The sequence below is a fragment of the Diplotaxodon limnothrissa genome, linkage group LG14 (genome assembly GCF_057381915.1).
Source record: "Diplotaxodon limnothrissa isolate DT_005_m linkage group LG14, D_limnothrissa_male_GT1.1, whole genome shotgun sequence".
Lineage (NCBI taxonomy): Eukaryota > Metazoa > Chordata > Actinopteri > Cichliformes > Cichlidae > Diplotaxodon > Diplotaxodon limnothrissa.
This window is the reverse complement of record NC_140609.1, coordinates 9,976,828-10,000,667: the sequence shown is the minus strand read 5'-3', so window position 1 is coordinate 10,000,667 and position 23,840 is coordinate 9,976,828. Positions and strand designations below refer to the sequence as shown.

Sequence of the window (23,840 nt, the reverse complement as noted above, 5' to 3'; positions counted from 1 at the left end):
GCCATTTGTTTGTCCATGGGTTTGTCATCACAGTAAACCCTCCCCTTATTATTAGGGCACCTGAAGTAGGCACTCCTCCTATTCCTGCTCTCATTTGACAGAACAAGGACAACTACAGGACAACTTCTACATAAGAAGAGTTGAACCTCAGGGGCTAAGATAACTTCTCCTGATATCTTGCTCTCTGCCTTCTTCGGCACCTTCTTCTTTGTCTTCAAATTACAAATCCTACAGGCCATGTCCAACCAGTCCTTCCAAAACCAACATGAAGAGGCCTACGCCTCCCTGATGAGAGGCCTGAAGGAGCTGGACCTACAGGGATCCTATGTTCCCACTGACCTGTTGCTGATCGGAGACCATGCTTTTCCTTTAGCAATGAACAGCCGAGGTCAGGTGCTGATGGCTGCCTCTCTGTACGGCAGTGGAAGGATTGTGGTCCTGGGTCATGAGGGCTACTTGACAGCCTTTCCTGCTCTGGTAGAAAATGCTCTGACCTGGCTGAGAGGTGATGGATCTGATAACCTCTCTGTAAGGGTGCACAGAAATGTCAGTGCAGTTGCTAATAACCTTCAAAAATCCAGCTTCCAAGTAGAAGTTGTGGGAGCTTTCAGTGACAACCTGGGAGTTGGTGTTTATGTGACCGATGCCTACAGTGTGGGCTCAGACTCAATGGAGCTGGTGACGTTTCTGAAAGCTGGAGGAGGGGTGCTGATAGCTGGACAAGCGTGGAGTTGGGCTGCAGATCACCCCAAAGAGAACGCACTGCATCAGTTTGATGGGAATAAAGTGTCGGGAGTGGCAGGAATCTACTTTTCTAAGAACTGTGGTGAGGCGGAGAACTTGCCTGTCTACCCTCAGATCCCGTCCTCCTGGATGTCTGTGGTGTGAGTGATTCTATTGGTTCTGCTTTACTGCACATAAACAAAGATTACAATTTTATCAAAAGTAAACAGCTTATCTGTCACTGAAGCAAACAGATTTTTTTTTCTGTTAGTTGTTAAATATATTTTATTCTATATCCATTTACCCATTTCTAGAGTGTAAAAAATTTAAATGCAAACAAAATACATTCCATAGACTGTCTTTCCTTCTTAAAATGTCTTTCCCCTTTTATTCTTCCCTCTTTCAAATGCAGCATAGGTAAGGATTTTGAGGATGACTTAGAGTTCTTACTCCAGGGAATTTCAGAGTTCGAGCTCCCGCAGGGGTCAACTGCTTCTGAGGTTCTAGTCCATGGACCGCTAGCTTTTCCCATCGGTACTACACATGATGGACGGGCATTCCTCGCAGGAGCCTATTATGGACAGGGACGAGTCATTTTGATTTCACATGAAGGATTTCTGGGACTTGAGGTAAAGTTGACACCTTGAACTAGAATTTAAATTAAAGCTTTTTTCATGAACATATAACAGGAATTTGCTCCTATTGTACACGAATGCACTATTTTATAGATAGCATGTTTCAGCTTAGACAGTAAATATGCTTCCTTTCAACATTTATTTCGGTGTACATTACATTTGTCTACATTAGCAGTTCCCTACGGATTACCCTAGTGTTTGGAAGTAAAAAATAAATTTACATTTAAAAAATGTAAATATAGTTACCTTTAAGTAAAACATTTCAAATGCCCTAAAATTCACATATCCTGATAGGGTTAGGAGTTAACAGGAAGTAGTTCTCAAAGAGTTAAATATTTCTGCTAATCTCCCAAACCTTTTATATATCAGATAATCTGGAGCGATCGTGGCTCAAAGAGTTGGCAGTCTGTCTTGTAACCGGAAGGCTGCCGGTTCGAGCCCCGGCTCGGACAGTCTCGGTCGTTGTGTCCTTGGGCAAGACACTTCACCTACTGGTGATGGCCAGAGGGGCCGATGGTGCGATATGGCAGCCTCGCTTCTGTCTGCTACAACTGTAGCTTGCCTCCACCAGTGTGAATGTGAGAGTAAATGAATAGTGGAATTGTAAACTTGCAAAGATTATTATTATTAAACACATGACTGTATTGTTGCTGCTTTTCTTCCTTTGTTTTAGAGCATGGCTCCAATTTGGAAAAATGCCATTCACTGGTTGGATGAAGGCCGCAGAGGGGTTGTTGGTGTAATGATGGATCCTGCACTCAAAGTTCTCAGTGATTCAGGGCTGAAGTGTGAGAAGACAAACTTCAGGAAAGACCTCAGTGTGTTTGTGTGTACAGCATATATCACTGAGCATTTGGAGGAAATCCAAAACTTTGTGGCAGAGGGAGGAGGCCTGCTGATTGGAGGACATGCCTGGTGGTGGGCTCATTCAAATGCTGGGAAAAATGTGCTAACGGAATTCTCAGGTATGAAAATGCACGACAAGAGTGATATATAAAGTTATAAAGATATATAAAGTTAAGGATCTGGTTGCTCCTGGCCCAGATAATATGACTTATAACTTCTTGGCTTTAATTAGCATTCTTTCGAGTAAGGAGAGTGTATTGCCTCTAGGCTGAGTCTGCCAAGTATGTCAGAAAAGCAGGACCTAACGCAGGACTCGCAGACAGGGAATTTGGTTACAGTGTAAAATAATGCAGTCCAAAGCAGTTCCAATAAATGTGATCTCCTCAGCAATGACTTCCCAGCTTCCAGTGCAGAGAATTCCAGAGCCCCGCCCTGGAGCAAGGCCCGGGAAGGGTGCCTGAAGGCAAGCATCTGGCAGCTAGGCCTTAGTCCATGTAGCCTTGCCAAACAGAGCCCAGAAAAGGGACATCGGCCCATTGTCCTGTAGACTCACAACCAGCAGGAGATGCTGTAGGGGTCGGGTGCAATGTGTGTTGGGCAGTGGCCAGGAGTGGATGCCCTGGTGGACTGATCCCCCACTACCTAAACTAGTGATTGGGGCATGGAATGTCACCTCTCTGGTGGGGAAGGAGCCTGAGTTAGTGCGTGAGGTTGAGATGTACTGGCTAGATATAGTCGGGCTCACCTCAAAGCATGGCTTGGGCTCTGGAAGCAGACCCCTGGAGAAGGGCTGGACTCTGTCTCAGTCTGGAGTTGCCCTTGGTGAGACGCAGTGGGCTGGGGTGGGTATCTGTATCCCCTTGGCTTGCTGCCTGTACGTTGGTGTTTCTCCTGGTGGAAAAGAAGGTTTGTTCCCTGTGCTTTTGGGTCGGGGAATGTCAATGATCGATTTTATAATTATATCACCAGACCTGTGGCCATATGTTCTGGACACTCGGGTGAAAAGAGGAGTCGAGCTGTCAACTGATCACCACCTGGTGGTGAGTTTTCCTGCACTAGAGAAGGTTGCTGAAAGCTTAATCCTGATTTGTCTTTGGCCTTTGATGTGTTGTACCAACTGACCTTTGTCCATCAACTTTGAAACTTCTTCTACAATGGAGGATGGTAAGAATGTTCTAAATTCCTTCAGGGTCTGGCTGATCTTGTTTCGGAGTGCATCTATGGTGAAATGGACCCATCCTATCCTTTTACTCAGGAGCTGTTTCTGTGCTTCCCATAAGATCTTTTCAGGTCCATGTCCTTGAGTGTAGAACGAAGGCACAAACTCCTGGGAACCAGTGTGAGATTCAGTCTGTCTGCGTCTCAGGTTAAAGTGGAGGTCGTTCCTATAGTCCCCTAGTTTCCCCAAATCCCTTACATAGACCAACCTATGTACCAAGTGAACTCACACTACTCACATCTTGTCCTATCTGACCTAAAATGGTTACATGATGTAGTTAGGCAAGGCTTTACAGTGGTTTCACCCTTAACGACTAGTGATGGTAAGGACCCATGCCTTTTTTCACACCTTGGCTCATTTAATGACTCACATAATCAACAGTGGGTCAGCAACCTTTACTTCCACCTCCAAAGCAGAAAACCCCCACTAGAGGTTAAGTACCTGGGACTCTCCAACTGTAGTTTTTAGAACTGAAAATGCATCATGATAAGAGCTAAAACATCTCCACAAACTTAAATAAAATCCAGTTGCCTTTATTTTTTTAAAGCTCTGGATGATAGAAAGCTACACACACATATCGCTGTGCTGTTTCCCAGGAAATCAGACATGAAAATGAGGAATTGAGGAATAAGAGCTCTGTTTTGCACTCGAGGGTTGTCAATACTTACCCCTGAGTGCTGGTCAGGATACAAGACTGAGATTTCCTTCCTTTTAGGACATTTATTGCTGGCTGGTAATCATGTAGGTGTATGTGGGCCAATAAGTCACCAAAGTAACATTACAGTGGTGTCAGTTCAAAATACCACTCACTCTGCTGACATACTTTATCTTTCAAGCTCGGTTCCTCTAATCTCTCTACTAAGAGATTAAGTATTCTGCACAGTATCTTTGGTGCTTCCTGGACTGTACACTTCTTGATAGAGATCTCGGATGTTGGTCTTGGAATCTGCTGGAGTCACTCGCACAGTTTACGGGTGACTGCCCTGAGGAAATGATACTACTACTACTACTACTACTGATACTACTACTACTACTAATTATTATTATTATTGACCCAGCATTGTTTCCAGAAGTCCTGCAAGGCTAAAAAGCTTATTCACGGCCAGAATGGACCATGCATTTTTCCTCTTGAAACTGACAGTTGGAGTCTTCTCTTGTCCAACAAATTATGGACCTAACTGTATGTGGTATACATGAGTCACTAAATGTGAAAAAATATTTTTGGGCTTGTTTTCAAACTCAAAATTTCTGGTAGTGTTTTTATAGTTTGCCTGTATCATTTAAATCATTTTACACTACAAGCCATGATTGCTCATAAAAACATCACAAAGCTCTTTTATTATATACATACAGAGCTCTAATAGCCTACAGTGATGATAAGGTGGCACATCTTGGGCAAAAAAAAACAACCTTCTGCAGTTTAATGAAAAAACCAAAGTCATTACACTTCCAACAGTAAACGAGAGTATTTTAAGTCAGATTTGCTTTAATATCTTCCAGGGAACAAGATCCTGAACCAAATGGGATTGAGCCTGTTGGGAGCAACAATCGGAGGAGGATCATACAAAGCCCCTGTACCCAGCCAGGCTATTAAAGACAGCTACCACTTCCGCCACCTTCTAAACCGCTTCGCTGCCCATGTGACTACAGGTGAAGAACTTAGCCAGCATGAGGAGAGATATCTGAAAAAGCTGGGCAACGACTGCAACGTCTACTTGCAGATGAAAGCCCATGACTCCTCCCACTACAGACAAGTTTTGGCCACACTCACGGATATATTAATAACATCAGGCCTGCCAGAAGTGAGTAGACAACATAATATGATCATCTTAAAAAAAAATTCCAAAAGAATGAAACAGTGCTGTTGACTTCTCACAGCTATAAGTGATCAATGACTGACAGCTGCCCAATCTATGAATGTTTGGTTTTGGTAGTTTTTTTTTTTTTGGCTGCAGATGCTGTGATAATGTGCGAAAGATAATTTTTATAACATTCACTATTCATTTTCAAGGTGAGTGACAGCTGCCCTGTAAAGAGTCCCAAAGACCACCTCCTCCTCGCTGTGGGTACCCAGGTATATAAGGTTTCCTCAGACCCTGACGCTCTCCTGCCCTACCTCATTAAGGACAACCCAATGATGCCTGTTGTCTATAACCACCGGATCAAGGTTGATGTCAATACAGCAGGTCAGATCTCTCCGCTGTGTTATGTGAACTGGTTATAAGTTTACAATTTACAATATGTGTACAGTGGTTATTGTTTTGCTAACACATTTGAATCACATAGCAATGTTAACCATGATGCAGCAATGTTTGTTACTTAATGTTACACAGTTTTAATCTGTGAACCTCACTGTAGACACTGAAAACTGTGAAATACAGTTTTTAAAATACTGATTTTATACCTGCAAATGTCCCTGACTGTGTTGTTTTATTTTTTAAACATAATTGTGTTTCAGATGGGGAAGAGTGGATCAGCACAGGTCTCTACCTCTCTCCTGGTATGAAGACCTACATCGCTATACCACCTCAGATCGTCAACAAGGATTGGAAGGTACAGCATATGAAGTCAATTGATTTTAATTTCAGTGATAATGCTGACCCCATGTAAGTCTCTGTCCTCAGGAGGCATCTAATCGGGATGCCTCCTAAAGGTTGGGGTCCACAATATTTTATTCTCATTATTTATTTTAAATATGCATTTTCTAGCCTGATGTGATACTTTGAAGATTATAGACCATCATAAGTATAAGCTGAGATTCCAGTCAAGCCCACTAGACTGCCCCCAGCAGTATAATGATATGGCATGCCTCAGCCTTCAATATCAATCCACCTATATCTAATGGGTGGGTGACATCACCCACTGGTTTTAAAGCTTAAAGCCTCAACTTCAGTACTCTGGCTACAATCATGTTGGGTTTTTTTTTTTTAATTGCAAATGACCATATTGGGATGAGACAGAGTCAAGTTACCCAATTTAACAAGGTCACGCAGATACAAAAACATAACTGCAGTTATAATTACTTTAAAAATGTAAAAAAAAAATTGGTAGAAAGATCAGATTTGGCAGGGAGATTCCTATCAGGCAATGCGGCAATGGTCCAAAATCTAAGGCTTAAAAAAGAGAGAGACTGCAGTTTCTGGCACCTATTCAGTTAACTAACACATGCTAATAATGCATTTTCCTTTTCTTCTGCAGATTCAGATAGGATGTCAAACTGACTCACTGCATCATAATGACGAGCTGAAGAGACCACCATCTGTCCATGAGCGATTTCCTGTCACTGCACAGATGATACAGGTTTGGAACCTGTGGGGAGGACTCATTTACCTGGTGGCCCCACCCAAAACACAAGTGAAGGTGTTGGAAGTCATAGTGCAGATGGCTGTACCTGCTCCATACTATAAGTCTGGTGAGTCTGTGGTGGATTTGACTTTGTTAACTTTTTTTGTACTGGTCTAATAGACTATTCTCAAACAGTTTATAAGGCGATTTAAGGGGCTGAGGGCAGCATCTCCCTGGTTCTAATCAAATATGAAGTGTTAGGAGTGTTAGAAATGTTCAGTAAAGTAAAGTAAATATCCAACAGTTTAACGTCTGATACAATGAATTAGGCTTCCCTAACTGTTAATATTTCAAGTTGGTGTTAGCTAGCCCTTGATTCTGTTTTTATGTGTTGGAGCCTGAAGCATTTTAATAAATTCACTCCTCTCTTTGTTCTTTTCAGATGTAACAACTGCAGCTCAGTGGTCGTTGCTGCGCACAGCTCCTTCACCCTGGGCAGAGTTGGAGTTTGAAAACATCATTCTCACCGTACCGTCAGATGCTGTTCGGGGTCTGGAGCGCCCTGACGAGCTAGCCGCTCTGTGGGATGAAATCATGAGGGCCATTGCAGATCTGGCTGCCAAACCACACAAATTTCCCCGCAAGGAGCGCTTTGTGGCAGATGTGCAGATTTCTCACGGTAAGTGCATTTTGCCTCATGTTGTATATACACCTGCCTTTAACTGGCTTGTCATATATAGAGTCTCAAGTAATGCTGGGTGACAGGCAGGGTATGCATGGTCCAGTTCTCTGAACTAGCAAACAGAAAGTATTTAGTCACCAATACAAATCATTGGGGTAAGGTGTTCCAATCACTTCCATGACACAGGTGTATAAAATCAAGCACCAAAGCATGCAGACTGCTTCTATGAACATTTGTAAAAGAATTGGTCGCTCTCAGGAGCTCAGGGAATTCCAGTGTGGTAATGTGATAGGATACCACCTCAGCATGAAGTCCAGTCATGATATTTCCTTGCTACTAAACATAGTGAGTAGTGGAAGGGACTGGGAACAACAGCAACTCAGCCACAAGGAGGCAGGCTAAGTAAAATCACAAAGCAGGGTCATCGGATTGGGAAGTATATAGCGTGCAGAGGTTGCCAACTTTCTGCAGACCTGCAAACTTCATTTGGCCTTCAGATTAGCTCAAGAACAGTGCACAGAGAGCTTCATGGAAAAGGTTTCCATGCCTGAGCACCTGATTCCAAACTTTACACCACGAGGGACAGTGCAAAGCATATAAACCTTTGCATTTAATGCTTTGAACTAGTGCAAAGCATTGTGCTTTGGTGATGTACAGAATGCTGCTACTGGACTCTTTGTATCTGACCACACAAATGTGCTTCTGGATGGTCAAAAATTCCCATAAACACACTCCTAAATGTTGTGGAAAACCTTCCCAGAAGAGCTGAAGCTGTTATATCTGCACATGGTGGGCTGACATCATATTAAACCCTATGGATTCAGAATGGGATGTCTCCCAAATTTGTGTGGGTGTGAAAGTGGACGAACAAATACTTTTGGCAAAATAGTGCATATATACAGTAACAATGCTGGCTTCAGCTGTCTAACAAGTTTCAGAAAATGAGGTGTGTGCACACTTAATCCCTATAAGCTGAAAGCTCAGGCTTTAGAGCTCTAAATGCTTATTCATCAGACAGTTTTTCCTTCTACTTTTGGCTCTGTTTGAAATCCCTGAGGGCGTGTATCCCCAGCTTAGCTTCTGAGTGCAGAAGCTCTACCCATTTGTTATTGAAGTCTTGTGTTTATAAAGAACTGCCAATCAGAGAAACTTGTTTAAACGTCTATCCATCCACTGGCGTCTATCTCAGCTGTGACAGGGCAAAAGGTTGAGCAGACCTTGGACAGGTCGCAAGACCACTGCAGGGTTACCACAGAGACAGATGAATATTTACACTTAACATGACTAACTTTTACCGAAGAACCATAATCATATCATGCTTTTGGTTGTTTGTTTGTTAATTGTTTATTTTTTTTAAATAAAAGCTATCAAATCTATAAAATCTAAAATCTATAAAAAATAAAGAATCATCACTATACCACTGTTCATTTCTCTTTTTCTGTTCAGGATGGATGCATGCAGGTTATCCTATCATGGCACACAAAGTCTCAGCTGCTGAGCTGGTCGGTGTTAAAAAAGGTAAAGAAATGTGGGGCCCCATCCACGAGCTGGGACACAACCAACAGAGAGGCTGCTGGGAGTTCCCACCAAACACCACAGAGTGTACATGCAACCTGTGGTCAGTGTATGTGCATGAAGAGGTGCTGGGTCTCCACAGAGGACAGGTAGAGTAAATCACATGTGTCTATTTTGATATCCCATGATAACTGATGATTGAACTCAGTTTTTACTAAAAGTAAAATATTTTACAATCATCTCATTCCATGTTTTTAATGCAGGCTCATGGAGCTATGACTGCAGAAAATCGACAAAGTCGAGCCAAGGATTACGTCGCAGGAGGCAGGAAACCAGAGAGCTGGAGCATGTGGGTGGCTCTGGAAACATATATGCAGGTGAGAGAATTCTACTCTGTAGAGAAACTGTCCTTTGTCCACACACCTGCTTTCACTGGAAAAAAATGATTGCATGTAAAACTGAAAGCAGAGTGTGAAACAAGGCACGTTCCAGAAACTGTAAGATGATACCTTTTAAATCAAGTCACTATCAAGAAAGTGTGGAGACAGAATTAAAACAGTATCTTAACAAACAGAAATAAGCCTGACACAAACACTTTATTAGACATAACATGATTATCAGCATTATGATTTTTGTCTCCTCATCTGCAGCTCCAGGAAAGGTTTGGCTGGGATGCCTTTAAGAAGGTGTTTACTGCGTATCATCACATGAAAGACATCCCCAAGGACAACAAAGGAAAGATGAACCTGTATGCTGAGACTTTCTCCCAGACTGTGGGGATGGACCTGACTGGCTTCTTTAAGGCCTGGGGCTGGCCAATAGAAACAGCCACTGAAGGGAAGCTCTCCCAGCTGCCTTCCTGGAACGATCACCCCATGACCCAGTATGACTAAACCTCAAACCACTGCAGTGTGCAGAGAAATGGTTTCAACCAATATCTTAATTTGAAGTGAATGATGAGCAACACGGTGAACTGATTTGGTGTCTGGTGTTCTGTTTTAACAACATTTATTAGAGTATCTGAATAGAGAAACAGAAATGGTGGACTGAGGTTGTAGGTATCGAATCTTTCCCTTTATTTTGTACAAAGCCAAATAATTTTGTTCCCTGCAGAAAATGCAACTTGATGTTTGTGACTTGTGAAAACTGGAAGACATTACATTACTAAACAGAGATTGTTTCTGAAGATGAAAATGTTCTTGCATGTTTGCATATTTATTACTTACTTGCATTTCTTTACTTGCATCCAAAACTGCCATGGTTTTCTTCCACACATAAACACACACAGTGACATATAGGATGCTATTGCAGAGCCGGCCCTTAAAACTAGATGAATGAGTGCGTAATAAAGCCTGGGTGTGTCGCTTGTCTGAGTTTTAAAAACAGATGCAGAATGTTGACTAACAGGTTTTGAAGCCTTCTCTGTTCACTGACACCTCGTCTTTCACTTAATTCCATCAGCCTGAGTCAGTCGGTTGCCCTGACTAAAGTCACTCCTCTAATTGTCTTTGTCTTTTTCACTCAAGTAGCCCCTCCTGTTCTTATTTGTATACACTCACTTGCTGTTGTTGCAAAGTTTTCACCAGTCGTTCTAAACAAACCACAGATTCAGCCAACCCTATAGGCTGAGGAAGGCTGTTTCAGCTACAACATCAAAATTTGATGGCCTCTGATTATAACATAAGAGCTTGAAAATAAGGCTTGAAGAGCCAACAGCAGTAGCAGTATAATGTCTGGGAATCTCTGCTATATACCCGGGACCCTGGCCATGTAGGACTTTGTTATTAAGATTATTAAGACCCTCGATCAGTCCAAGTAACTGACGGGCCACAGCTTTCTCTCAAATGGAAGGGATGGAGACAGGACAAAGGTGACACCCTGGTTGTGTCTTTGCCGTGTAATTTGTATTTTACTGCGTGCATTCAGCCTTTATGCACTTCTTTCTATGGTGACATATAATCATTGATCCAAGGGAAAACATTGATGGCTCAAGGTAATCCAGATTTTAAAGGGGCTACACTATCAAGAAATGATCAACACAGATCATTAAATCATTCATGTAAATCACTGAAAACCCAGGTGTTCAAATGTAAAAATAGGAGAACAGAGCTGCTGAATTGTCATTAACAATGCCAGACTAAGTCTGCTATGGGAACACAAAATTAGTGAAGTTATATTTTGACAGTAAATCAGACGTACAAAGGTTGTTTAAGGACAGGCCACAAGTAGAAACATACTCCAGGGTGTGCTCACCAATAAGAACGGGACTATTAAGAATATTACAACCAGAGGAAAGATCTAAGAAAGAAGATGTGAAAGTTAAAGTCACCAACCATAATGAACTGCTCAAATTAAAGAACAACAGATGAAAACACATTTGAGAGTTTATTTAGGAATTCAGAAGGAAATTTAGGAGGATGATAGAAAACAAGGAGACTGGATTCTTACACAAAGTATTTTGAATGAATTGAAAAAAGAAGAAGCGAGAAGTAAATGGAACACAATTTAAGTTGTTCCTGTAAACCCTTCTGTTGAATGAAAAAATTAAGAAGGGAGTAGAAATTTGATGAAAATGTTACAGTCTCCTTCTGTGTGTTATAATTACAGAGTTTGGTTAACCTGATCAGATTTTGAGGTCAGTGACTTATCATTTTCTCTTAAATTGTGATCACTAAGTAATTTGGATAATAAGTACAACGTAGCATAAGATAGGTTACAGGGGGGTGATAGTGTTGTGGACATAGGATAGCAACACAGTGGACTTAGTTTGTGAGGCCTGCAGAGAAAGCTTGTTATGGAACGGCTGTGTGCAGGCAGGGAAAGGACCCAAAGTGCAGATGCTCGGAGACACAATGTAAACTCAAAACAGTTTTAATGCTGAACTCAAAAGGGTAACAAAACTGAGAATACACAATACTTAAATACACAGAGGAAGCAATCAGGGAATGGGTAACAGGAGGGAAACACCGCTGGGGCAAATCAGGCCTAACGAAACAGGAGAAGCAAAACCAGACACATTAACATAAGACAAGGACCTTCAAAACAGGAAACATAACACAGACTGAACATACAGACACAGACTCACAGGCAGGCACTACAACAGAGAGAACAGAGACGTGGGACCAGGACAGACGCTGACTGGACACGGGGATACAGCAGACAGGGGAGACAGCAACTAAGGATTACACAGAGACCTAAACCATAAGAAAGAACTCTAACAAAGAAACCAAAGACTAGAAAAGATAAATAATATAATAAACTCAAAAATCCTGGGTCAACGACCCAGGCATCCTAACAAAGCTGGCAGATAAAACAGAACTACTCATGGCTTAGAAGGGGAAGAAGGCTCCAGAGGCAGTCACGTGTAGCAAAATGGACAATATACAGCATGTCAACTGCTAGAAATGAGCCAACTAACCAGTTGGGCTGGTTTTCATCTGTCCTAAAAAGGGAACAACATTGCCAATAAAACCTATGTTTATTCTGAAGCCAGGTGTTGAGGCTGAGGAGCCTGTTAAAATGCCCCACACTGTTTTAAGAGGTTAAAAAGCTCTTCACAGTCAGCTCAGACTGCAGACAAGCTTACCCTGATCCTCATTTCCCTAAGGTGTTAGGTTACTGTGAGGCAGGGAAGGAAGGACAGGGTGTGGTGGAAGGGAGTAACCTTGAAAGGGACAAATCCATGACAACCATGACATCATCTATGCATGTTTCTGTGTTGCCTTCTTAAAGAGATGGAGGGAATTTGGCTTGTTTGTCCAGCGTGATGGAACATTTAGGACCATTCACTTCTCAGTGCAGGTTATTTTTTGTCCTGGCAAACAGAATTTACCTGTGTACAGTAGATCTGCCTCATGCTTAGATTTACATGTTGCTCCGAGTCAGGAAATCTTAGTGGTTGAATAGTAGAATATATAGTTTCTTACTTCGACTGTGCCAGTCAGAGTGTGGAGTGTTTGTTGCAGTTTGACACAAACTGAATCTTAAATATGTACAATTTAAGATTCAAAAAGTTACCTTAGTATCAGACTTAGACTCAGTTTACAATACACAAATGCAGCTTTCATTTCTGAAATGTGGTGGTTGCTGCACTGCCTTCAGCGTTGGCATTTGAAAACATCATGTCAATTCTCCCAGCTGGAGCAAGCCCTCACTGAGGAAGTGAGGGCTTCCTCAGTGACACCAGGATATACATGGTGTCACAAACACGCATGTTTGTGGTCAGAATTGCAACATGGTGAGTGTATTGTGTGAGTTTTTTCTGTTGTGTTCGTATCATTCACACTAGTTAACTTCAAGCGACATGATGAGCAGGTTTTGCTTAATCCTCTTTTAGGGTGTGTATTCAGCCACAGTGAAACATCATTCCTATTCTGAGAAAGCTTATCCACTGCTGATATTTTTCTATGAATCTGATGTTTAATTTAGCTCTGGCCATTTGTTTGTCCATGGGTTTGTCATCACAGTAAACCCTCCCCTTATTATTAGGGCACCTGAAGTAGGCACTCCTCCTATTCCTGCTCTCATTTGACAGAACAAGGACAACTACAGGACAACTTCTACATAAGAAGAGTTGAACCTCAGGGGCTAAGATAACTTCTCCTGATATCTTGCTCTCTGCCTTCTTCGGCACCTTCTTCTTTGTCTTCAAATTACAAATCCTACAGGCCATGTCCAACCAGTCCTTCCAAAACCAACACGAAGAGGCCTACGCCTCCCTGATGAGAGGCCTGAAGGAGCTGGACCTACAGGGATCCTATGTTCCCACTGACCTGTTGCTGATCGGAGACCATGCTTTTCCTTTAGCAATGAACAGCCGAGGTCAGGTGCTGATGGCTGCCTCTCTGTACGGCAGTGGAAGGATTGTGGTCCTGGGTCATGAGGGCTACTTGACAGCCTTTCCTGCTCTGGTAGAAAATGCTCTGACCTGGCTGAGAGGTGATGGATCTGATAACCTCTCTGTAAGGGTGCACAGAAATGTCAGTGCAGTTGCTAATAACCTTCAAAAATCCAGCTTCCAAGTAGAAGTTGTGGGAGCTTTCAGTGACAACCTGGGAGTTGGTGTTTATGTGACCGATGCCTACAGTGTGGGCTCAGACTCAATGGAGCTGGTGACGTTTCTGAAAGCTGGAGGAGGGGTGCTGATAGCTGGACAAGCGTGGAGTTGGGCTGCAGATCACCCCAAAGAGAACGCACTGCATCAGTTTGATGGGAATAAAGTGTCGGGAGTGGCAGGAATCTACTTTTCTAAGAACTGTGGTGAGGCGGAGAACTTGCCTGTCTACCCTCAGATCCCGTCCTCCTGGATGTCTGTGGTGTGAGTGATTCTATTGGTTCTGCTTTACTGCACATAAACAAAGATTACAATTTTATCAAAAGTAAACAGCTTATCTGTCACTGAAGCAAACAGATTTTTTTTTCTGTTAGTTGTTAAATATATTTTATTCTATATCCATTTACCCATTTCTAGAGTGTAAAAAATTTAAATGCAAACAAAATACATTCCATAGACTGTCTTTCCTTCTTAAAATGTCTTTCCCCTTTTATTCTTCCCTCTTTCAAATGCAGCATAGGTAAGGATTTTGAGGATGACTTAGAGTTCTTACTCCAGGGAATTTCAGAGTTCGAGCTCCCGCAGGGGTCAACTGCTTCTGAGGTTCTAGTCCATGGACCGCTAGCTTTTCCCATCGGTACTACACATGATGGACGGGCATTCCTCGCAGGAGCCTATTATGGACAGGGACGAGTCATTTTGATTTCACATGAAGGATTTCTGGGACTTGAGGTAAAGTTGACACCTTGAACTAGAATTTAAATTAAAGCTTTTTTCATGAACATATAACAGGAATTTGCTCCTATTGTACACGAATGCACTATTTTATAGATAGCATGTTTCAGCTTAGACAGTAAATATGCTTCCTTTCAACATTTATTTCGGTGTACATTACATTTGTCTACATTAGCAGTTCCCTACGGATTACCCTAGTGTTTGGAAGTAAAAAATAAATTTACATTTAAAAAATGTAAATATAGTTACCTTTAAGTAAAACATTTCAAATGCCCTAAAATTCACATATCCTGATAGGGTTAGGAGTTAACAGGAAGTAGTTCTCAAAGAGTTAAATATTTCTGCTAATCTCCCAAACCTTTTATATATCAGATAATCTGGAGCGATCGTGGCTCAAAGAGTTGGCAGTCTGTCTTGTAACCGGAAGGCTGCCGGTTCGAGCCCCGGCTCGGACAGTCTCGGTCGTTGTGTCCTTGGGCAAGACACTTCACCTACTGGTGATGGCCAGAGGGGCCGATGGTGCGATATGGCACCCTCGCTTCTGTCTGCTACAACTGTAGCTTGCCTCCACCAGTGTGAATGTGAGAGTAAATGAATAGTGGAATTGTAAACTTGCAAAGATTATTATTATTAAACACATGACTGTATTGTTGCTGCTTTTCTTCCTTTGTTTTAGAGCATGGCTCCAATTTGGAAAAATGCCATTCACTGGTTGGATGAAGGCCGCAGAGGGGTTGTTGGTGTAATGATGGATCCTGCACTCAAAGTTCTCAGTGATTCAGGGCTGAAGTGTGAGAAGACAAACTTCAGGAAAGACCTCAGTGTGTTTGTGTGTACAGCATATATCACTGAGCATTTGGAGGAAATCCAAAACTTTGTGGCAGAGGGAGGAGGCCTGCTGATTGGAGGACATGCCTGGTGGTGGGCTCATTCAAATGCTGGGAAAAATGTGCTAACGGAATTCTCAGGTATGAAAATGCACGACAAGAGTGATATATAAAGTTATAAAGATATATAAAGTTAAGGATCTGGTTGCTCCTGGCCCAGATAATATGACTTATAACTTCTTGACTTTAATTAGCATTCTTTCGAGTAAGGAGAGTGTATTGCCTCTAGGCTGAGTCTGCCAAGTATGTCAGAAAAGCAGGACCTAACGCAGGACTCGCAGACAGGGAATTTGGTTACAGTGTAAAATAATGCAGTCCAAAGCAGTTCCAATAAATGTGATCTCCTCAGCAATGACTTCCCAGCTTCCAGTGCAGAGAATTCCAGAGCCCCGCCCTGGAGCAAGGCCCGGGAAGGGTGCCTGAAGGCAAGCATCTGGCAGCTAGGCCTTAGTCCATGTAGCCTTGCCAGACAGAGCCCAGAAAAGGGACATCGGCCCATTGTCCTGTAGACTCACAACCAGCAGGAGATGCTGTAGGGGTCGGGTGCAATGTGTGTTGGGCAGTGGCCAGGAGTGGATGCCCTGGTGGACTGATCCCCCACTACCTAAACTAGTGATTGGGGCATGGAATGTCACCTCTCTGGTGGGGAAGGAGCCTGAGTTAGTGCATGAGGTTGAGATGTACTGGCTAGATATAGTCGGGCTCACCTCAAAGCATGGCTTGGGCTCTGGAAGCAGACCCCTGGAGAAGGGCTGGACTCTGTCTCAGTCTGGAGTTGCCCTTGGTGAGACGCAGTGGGCTGGGGTGGGTATCTGTATCCCCTTGGCTTGCTGCCTGTACGTTGGTGTTTCTCCTGGTGGAAAAGAAGGTTTGTTCCCTGTGCTTTTGGGTCGGGGAATGTCAATGATCGATTTTATAATTATATCACCAGACCTGTGGCCATATGTTCTGGACACTCGGGTGAAAAGAGGAGTCGAGCTGTCAACTGATCACCACCTGGTGGTGAGTTTTCCTGCACTAGAGAAGGTTGCTGAAAGCTTAATCCTGATTTGTCTTTGGCCTTTGATGTGTTGTACCAACTGACCTTTGTCCATCAACTTTGAAACTTCTTCTACAATGGAGGATGGTAAGAATGTTCTAAATTCCTTCAGGGTCTGGCTGATCTTGTTTCGGAGGGCATCTATGGTGAAATGGACCCATCCTATCCTTTTACTCAGGAGCTGTTTCTGTGCTTCCCATAAGATCTTTTCAGGTCCATGTCCTTGAGTGTAGAACGAAGGCACAAACTCCTGGGAACCAGTGTGAGATTCAGTCTGTCTGCGTCTCAGGTTAAAGTGGAGGTCGTTCCTATAGTCCCCTAGTTTCCCCAAATCCCTTACATAGACCAACCTATGTACCAAGTGAACTCACACTACTCACATCTTGTCCTATCTGACCTAAAATGGTTACATGATGTAGTTAGGCAAGGCTTTACAGTGGTTTCACCCTTAACGACTAGTGATGGTAAGGACCCATGCCTTTTTTCACACCTTGGCTCATTTAATGACTCACATAATCAACAGTGGGTCAGCAACCTTTACTTCCACCTCCAAAGCAGAAAACCCCCACTAGAGGTTAAGTACCTGGGACTCTCCAACTGTAGTTTTTAGAACTGAAAATGCATCATGATAAGAGCTAAAACATCTCCACAAACTTAAATAAAATCCAGTTGCCTTTATTTTTTTAAAGCTCTGGATGATAGAAAGCTACACACACATATCGCTGTGCTGTTTCCCAGGAAATCAGACATGAAAATGAGGAATTGAGGAATAAGAGCTCTGTTTTGCACTCGAGGGTTGTCAATACTTACCCCTGAGTGCTGGTCAGGATACAAGACTGAGATTTCCTTCCTTTTAGGACATTTATTGCTGGCTGGTAATCATGTAGGTGTATGTGGGCCAATAAGTCACCAAAGTAACATTACAGTGGTGTCAGTTCAAAATACCACTCACTCTGCTGACATACTTTATCTTTCAAGCTCGGTTCCTCTAATCTCTCTACTAAGAGATTAAGTATTCTGCACAGTATCTTTGGTGCTTCCTGGACTGTACACTTCTTGATAGAGATCTCGGATGTTGGTCTTGGAATCTGCTGGAGTCACTCGCACAGTTTACGGGTGACTGCCCTGAGGAAATGATACTACTACTACTACTACTACTGATACTACTACTACTACTAATTATTATTATTATTGACCCAGCATTGTTTCCAGAAGTCCTGCAAGGCTAAAAAGCTTATTCACGGCCAGAATGGACCATGCATTTTTCCTCTTGAAACTGACAGTTGGAGTCTTCTCTTGTCCAACAAATTATGGACCTAACTGTATGTGGTATACATGAGTCACTAAATGTGAAAAAATATTTTTGGGCTTGTTTTCAAACTCAAAATTTCTGGTAGTGTTTTTATAGTTTGCCTGTATCATTTAAATCATTTTACACTACAAGCCATGATTGCTCATAAAAACATCACAAAGCTCTTTTATTATATACATACAGAGCTCTAATAGCCTACAGTGATGATAAGGTGGCACATCTTGGGCAAAAAAAAACAACCTTCTGCAGTTTAATGAAAAAACCAAAGTCATTACACTTCCAACAGTAAACGAGAGTATTTTAAGTCAGATTTGCTTTAATATCTTCCAGGGAACAAGATCCTGAACCAAATGGGATTGAGCCTGTTGGGAGCAACAATCGGAGGAGGATCATACAAAGCCCCTGTACCCAGCCAGGCTATTAAAGACAGCTACCACTTCCGCCACCTTCTAAACCGCTTCGCTGCCCATGTGACTACAGGTGAAGAACTTAGCCAGCATGAGGAGAGATATCTGAAAAAGCTGGGCAACGACTGCAACGTCTACTTGCAGATGAAAGCCCATGACTCCTCCCACTACAGACAAGTTTTGGCCACACTCACGGATATATTAATAACATCAGGCCTGCCAGAAGTGAGTAGACAACATAATATGATCATCTTAAAAAAAAATTCCAAAAGAATGAAACAGTGCTGTTGACTTCTCACAGCTATAAGTGATCAATGACTGACAGCTGCCCAATCTATGAATGTTTGGTTTTGGTAGTTTTTTTTTTTTTTTGGCTGCAGATGCTGTGATAATGTGCGAAAGATAATTTTTATAACATTCACTATTCATTTTCAAGGTGAGTGACAGCTGCCCTGTAAAGAGTCCCAAAGACCACCTCCTCCTCGCTGTGGGTACCCAGGTATATAAGGTTTCCTCAGACCCTGACGCTCTCCTGCCCTACCTCATTAAGGACAACCCAATGATGCCTGTTGTCTATAACCACCGGATCAAGGTTGATGTCAATACAGCAGGTCAGATCTCTCCGCTGTGTTATGTGAACTGGTTATAAGTTTACAATTTACAATATGTGTACAGTGGTTATTGTTTTGCTAACACATTTGAATCACATAGCAATGTTAACCATGATGCAGCAATGTTTGTTACTTAATGTTACACAGTTTTAATCTGTGAACCTCACTGTAGACACTGAAAACTGTGAAATACAGTTTTTAAAATACTGATTTTATACCTGCAAATGTCCCTGACTGTGTTGTTTTATTTTTTAAACATAATTGTGTTTCAGATGGGGAAGAGTGGATCAGCACAGGTCTCTACCTCTCTCCTGGTATGAAGACCTACATCGCTATACCACCTCAGATCGTCAACAAGGATTGGAAGGTACAGCATATGAAGTCAATTGATTTTAATTTCAGTGATAATGCTGACCCCATGTAAGTCTCTGTCCTCAGGAGGCATCTAATCGGGATGCCTCCTAAAGGTTGGGGTCCACAATATTTTATTCTCATTATTTATTTTAAATATGCATTTTCTAGCCTGATGTGATACTTTGAAGATTATAGACCATCATAAGTATAAGCTGAGATTCCAGTCAAGCCCACTAGACTGCCCCCAGCAGTATAATGATATGGCATGCCTCAGCCTTCAATATCAATCCACCTATATCTAATGGGTGGGTGACATCACCCACTGGTTTTAAAGCTTAAAGCCTCAACTTCAGTACTCTGGCTACAATCATGTTGGGTTTTTTTTTTTAATTGCAAATGACCATATTGGGATGAGACAGAGTCAAGTTACCCAATTTAACAAGGTCACGCAGATACAAAAACATAACTGCAGTTATAATTACTTTAAAAATGTAAAAAAAAATTTGGTAGAAAGATCAGATTTGGCAGGGAGATTCCTATCAGGCAATGCGGCAATGGTCCAAAATCTAAGGCTTAAAAAAGAGAGAGACTGCAGTTTCTGGCACCTATTCAGTTAACTAACACATGCTAATAATGCATTTTCCTTTTCTTCTGCAGATTCAGATAGGATGTCAAACTGACTCACTGCATCATAATGACGAGCTGAAGAGACCACCATCTGTCCATGAGCGATTTCCTGTCACTGCACAGATGATACAGGTTTGGAACCTGTGGGGAGGACTCATTTACCTGGTGGCCCCACCCAAAACACAAGTGAAGGTGTTGGAAGTCATAGTGCAGATGGCTGTACCTGCTCCATACTATAAGTCTGGTGAGTCTGTGGTGGATTTGACTTTGTTAACTTTGTTTGTACTGGTCTAATAGACTATTCTCAAACAGTTTATAAGGCGATTTAAGGGGCTGAGGGCAGCATCTCCCTGGTTCTAATCAAATATGAAGTGTTAGGAGTGTTAGAAATGTTCAGTAAAGTAAAGTAAATATCCAACAGTTTAACGTCTGATACAATGAATTAGGCTTCCCTAACTGTTAATATTTCAAGTTGGTGTTAGCTAGCCCTTGATTCTGTTTTTATGTGTTGGAGCCTGAAGCATTTTAATAAATTCACTCCTCTCTTTGTTCTTTTCAGATGTAACAACTGCAGCTCAGTGGTCGTTGCTGCGCACAGCTCCTTCACCCTGGGCAGAGTTGGAGTTTGAAAACATCATTCTCACCGTACCGTCAGATGCTGTTCGGGGTCTGGAGCGCCCTGACGAGCTAGCCGCTCTGTGGGATGAAATCATGAGGGCCATTGCAGATCTGGCTGCCAAACCACACAAATTTCCCCGCAAGGAGCGCTTTGTGGCAGATGTGCAGATTTCTCACGGTAAGTGCATTTTGCCTCATGTTGTATATACACCTGCCTTTAACTGGCTTGTCATATATAGAGTCTCAAGTAATGCTGGGTGACAGGCAGGGTATGCATGGTCCAGTTCTCTGAACTAGCAAACAGAAAGTATTTAGTCACCAATACAAATCATTGGGGTAAGGTGTTCCAATCACTTCCATGACACAGGTGTATAAAATCAAGCACCAAAGCATGCAGACTGCTTCTATGAACATTTGTAAAAGAATTGGTCGCTCTCAGGAGCTCAGGGAATTCCAGTGTGGTAATGTGATAGGATACCACCTCAGCATGAAGTCCAGTCATGATATTTCCTTGCTACTAAACATAGTGAGTAGTGGAAGGGACTGGGAACAACAGCAACTCAGCCACAAGGAGGCAGGCTAAGTAAAATCACAAAGCAGGGTCATCGGATTGGGAAGTATATAGCGTGCAGAGGTTGCCAACTTTCTGCAGACCTGCAAACTTCATTTGGCCTTCAGATTAGCTCAAGAACAGTGCACAGAGAGCTTCATGGAAAAGGTTTCCATGCCTGAGCACCTGATTCCAAACTTTACACCACGAGGGACAGTGCAAAGCATATAAACCTTTGCATTTAATGCTTTGAACTAGTGCAAAGCATTGTGCTTTGGTGATGTACAGAATGCTGCTACTGGACTCTTTGTATCTGACCACACAAATGTGCTTCTGGATGGTCAAAAATTCCCATAAACACACTCCTAAATGTTGTGGAAAACCTTCCCAGAAGAGCTGAAGCTGTTATATCTGCACATGGTGGGCTGACATCATATTAAACCCTATGGATTCAGAATGGGATGTCTCCCAAATTTGTGTGGGTGTGAAAGTGGACGAACAAATACTTTTGGCAAAATAGTGCATATATACAGTAACAATGCTGGCTTCAGCTGTCTAACAAGTTTCAGAAAATGAGGTGTGTGCACACTTAATCCCTATAAGCTGAAAGCTCAGGCTTTAGAGCTCTAAATGCTTATTCATCAGACAGTTTTTCCTTCTACTTTTGGCTCTGTTTGAAATCCCTGAGGGCGTGTATCCCCAGCTTAGCTTCTGAGTGCAGAAGCTCTACCCATTTGTTATTGAAGTCTTGTGTTTATAAAGAACTGCCAATCAGAGAAACTTGTTTAAACGTCTATCCATCCACTGGCGTCTATCTCAGCTGTGACAGGGCAAAAGGTTGAGCAGACCTTGGACAGGTCGCAAGACCACTGCAGGGTTACCACAGAGACAGATGAATATTTACACTTAACATGACTAACTTTTACCGAAGAACCATAATCATATCATGCTTTTGGTTGTTTGTTTGTTAATTGTTTATTTTTTTTAAATAAAAGCTATCAAATCTATAAAATCTAAAATCTATAAAAAATAAAGAATCATCACTATACCACTGTTCATTTCTCTTTTTCTGTTCAGGCTGGATGCATGCAGGTTATCCTATCATGGCACACAAAGTCTCAGCTGCTGAGCTGGTCGGTGTTAAAAAAGGTAAAGAAATGTGGGGCCCCATCCACGAGCTGGGACACAACCAACAGAGAGGCTGCTGGGAGTTCCCACCAAACACCACAGAGTGTACATGCAACCTGTGGTCAGTGTATGTGCATGAAGAGGTGCTGGGTCTCCACAGAGGACAGGTAGAGTAAATCACATGTGTCTATTTTGATATCCCATGATAACTGATGATTGAACTCAGTTTTTACTAAAAGTAAAATATTTTACAATCATCTCATTCCATGTTTTTAATGCAGGCTCATGGAGCTATGACTGCAGAAAATCGACAAAGTCGAGCCAAGGATTACGTCGCAGGAGGCAGGAAACCAGAGAGCTGGAGCATGTGGGTGGCTCTGGAAACATATATGCAGGTGAGAGAATTCTACTCTGTAGAGAAACTGTCCTTTGTCCACACACCTGCTTTCACTGGAAAAAAATGATTGCATGTAAAACTGAAAGCAGAGTGTGAAACAAGGCACGTTCCAGAAACTGTAAGATGATACCTTTTAAATCAAGTCACTATCAAGAAAGTGTGGAGACAGAATTAAAACAGTATCTTAACAAACAGAAATAAGCCTGACACAAACACTTTATTAGACATAACATGATTATCAGCATTATGATTTTTGTCTCCTCATCTGCAGCTCCAGGAAAGGTTTGGCTGGGATGCCTTTAAGAAGGTGTTTACTGCGTATCATCACATGAAAGACATCCCCAAGGACAACAAAGGAAAGATGAACCTGTATGCTGAGACTTTCTCCCAGACTGTGGGGATGGACCTGACTGGCTTCTTTAAGGCCTGGGGCTGGCCAATAGAAACAGCCACTGAAGGGAAGCTCTCCCAGCTGCCTTCCTGGAACGATCACCCCATGACCCAGTATGACTAAACCTCAAACCACTGCAGTGTGCAGAGAAATGGTTTCAACCAATATCTTAATTTGAAGTGAATGATGAGCAACACGGTGAACTGATTTGGTGTCTGGTGTTCTGATTTATTAGAGTATCTGAATAGAGAAACAGAAATGGTGGACTGAGGTTGTAGGTATCGAATCTTTCCCTTTATTTTGTACAAAGCCAAATAATTTTGTTCCCTGCAGAAAATGCAACTTGATGTTTGTGACTTGTGAAAACTGGAAGACATTACATTACTAAACAGAGATTGTTTCTGAAGATGAAAATGTTCTTGCATGTTTGCATATTTATTACTTACTTGCATTTCTTTACTTGCATCCAAAACTGCCATGGTTTTCTTCCACACATAAACACACACAGTGACATATAGGATGCTATTGCAGAGCCAGCCCTTAAAACTAGATGAATGAGTGCGTAATAAAGCCTGGGTGTGTCGCTTGTCTGAGTTTTAAAAACAGATGCAGAATGTTGACTAACAGGTTTTGAAGCCTTCTCTGTTCACTGACACCTCGTCTTTCACTTAATTCCATCAGCCTGAGTCAGTCGGTTGCCCTGACTAAAGTCACTCCTCTAATTGTCTTTGTCTTTTTCACTCAAGTAGCCCCTCCTGTTCTTATTTGTATACACTCACTTGCTGTTGTTGCAAAGTTTTCACCAGTCGTTCTAAACAAACCACAG

General features: G+C 42.3%; 2 protein-coding genes across 2 annotated transcripts; both read left to right on the top strand.

The window, feature by feature from the left end:
* Positions 1 to 237: 237 nt before the first annotated feature.
* On the top strand, positions 238 to 10,009 carry LOC146618388 (TRPM8 channel-associated factor homolog). The gene is made up of 11 exons (XM_085370579.1): positions 238 to 884; positions 1,136 to 1,352; positions 2,032 to 2,323; positions 4,924 to 5,225; positions 5,435 to 5,609; positions 5,882 to 5,976; positions 6,622 to 6,835; positions 7,151 to 7,387; positions 8,837 to 9,054; positions 9,169 to 9,282; positions 9,556 to 10,009. The coding sequence occupies exons 1-11, from the start codon at positions 238 to 240 to the stop codon at positions 9,796 to 9,798; spliced, it is 2,754 nt and encodes a 917-aa protein (XP_085226705.1). The 3' UTR covers positions 9,799 to 10,009.
* A 3,566-nt stretch (positions 10,010 to 13,575) lies between these two features.
* LOC146618387 (TRPM8 channel-associated factor homolog) lies at positions 13,576 to 23,208 on the top strand. The gene is made up of 11 exons (XM_085370597.1): positions 13,576 to 14,222; positions 14,474 to 14,690; positions 15,370 to 15,661; positions 18,262 to 18,563; positions 18,775 to 18,949; positions 19,222 to 19,316; positions 19,961 to 20,174; positions 20,490 to 20,726; positions 22,176 to 22,393; positions 22,508 to 22,621; positions 22,895 to 23,208. The coding sequence occupies exons 1-11, from the start codon at positions 13,576 to 13,578 to the stop codon at positions 23,135 to 23,137; spliced, it is 2,754 nt and encodes a 917-aa protein (XP_085226723.1). The 3' UTR covers positions 23,138 to 23,208.
* Positions 23,209 to 23,840: the final 632 nt, after the last annotated feature.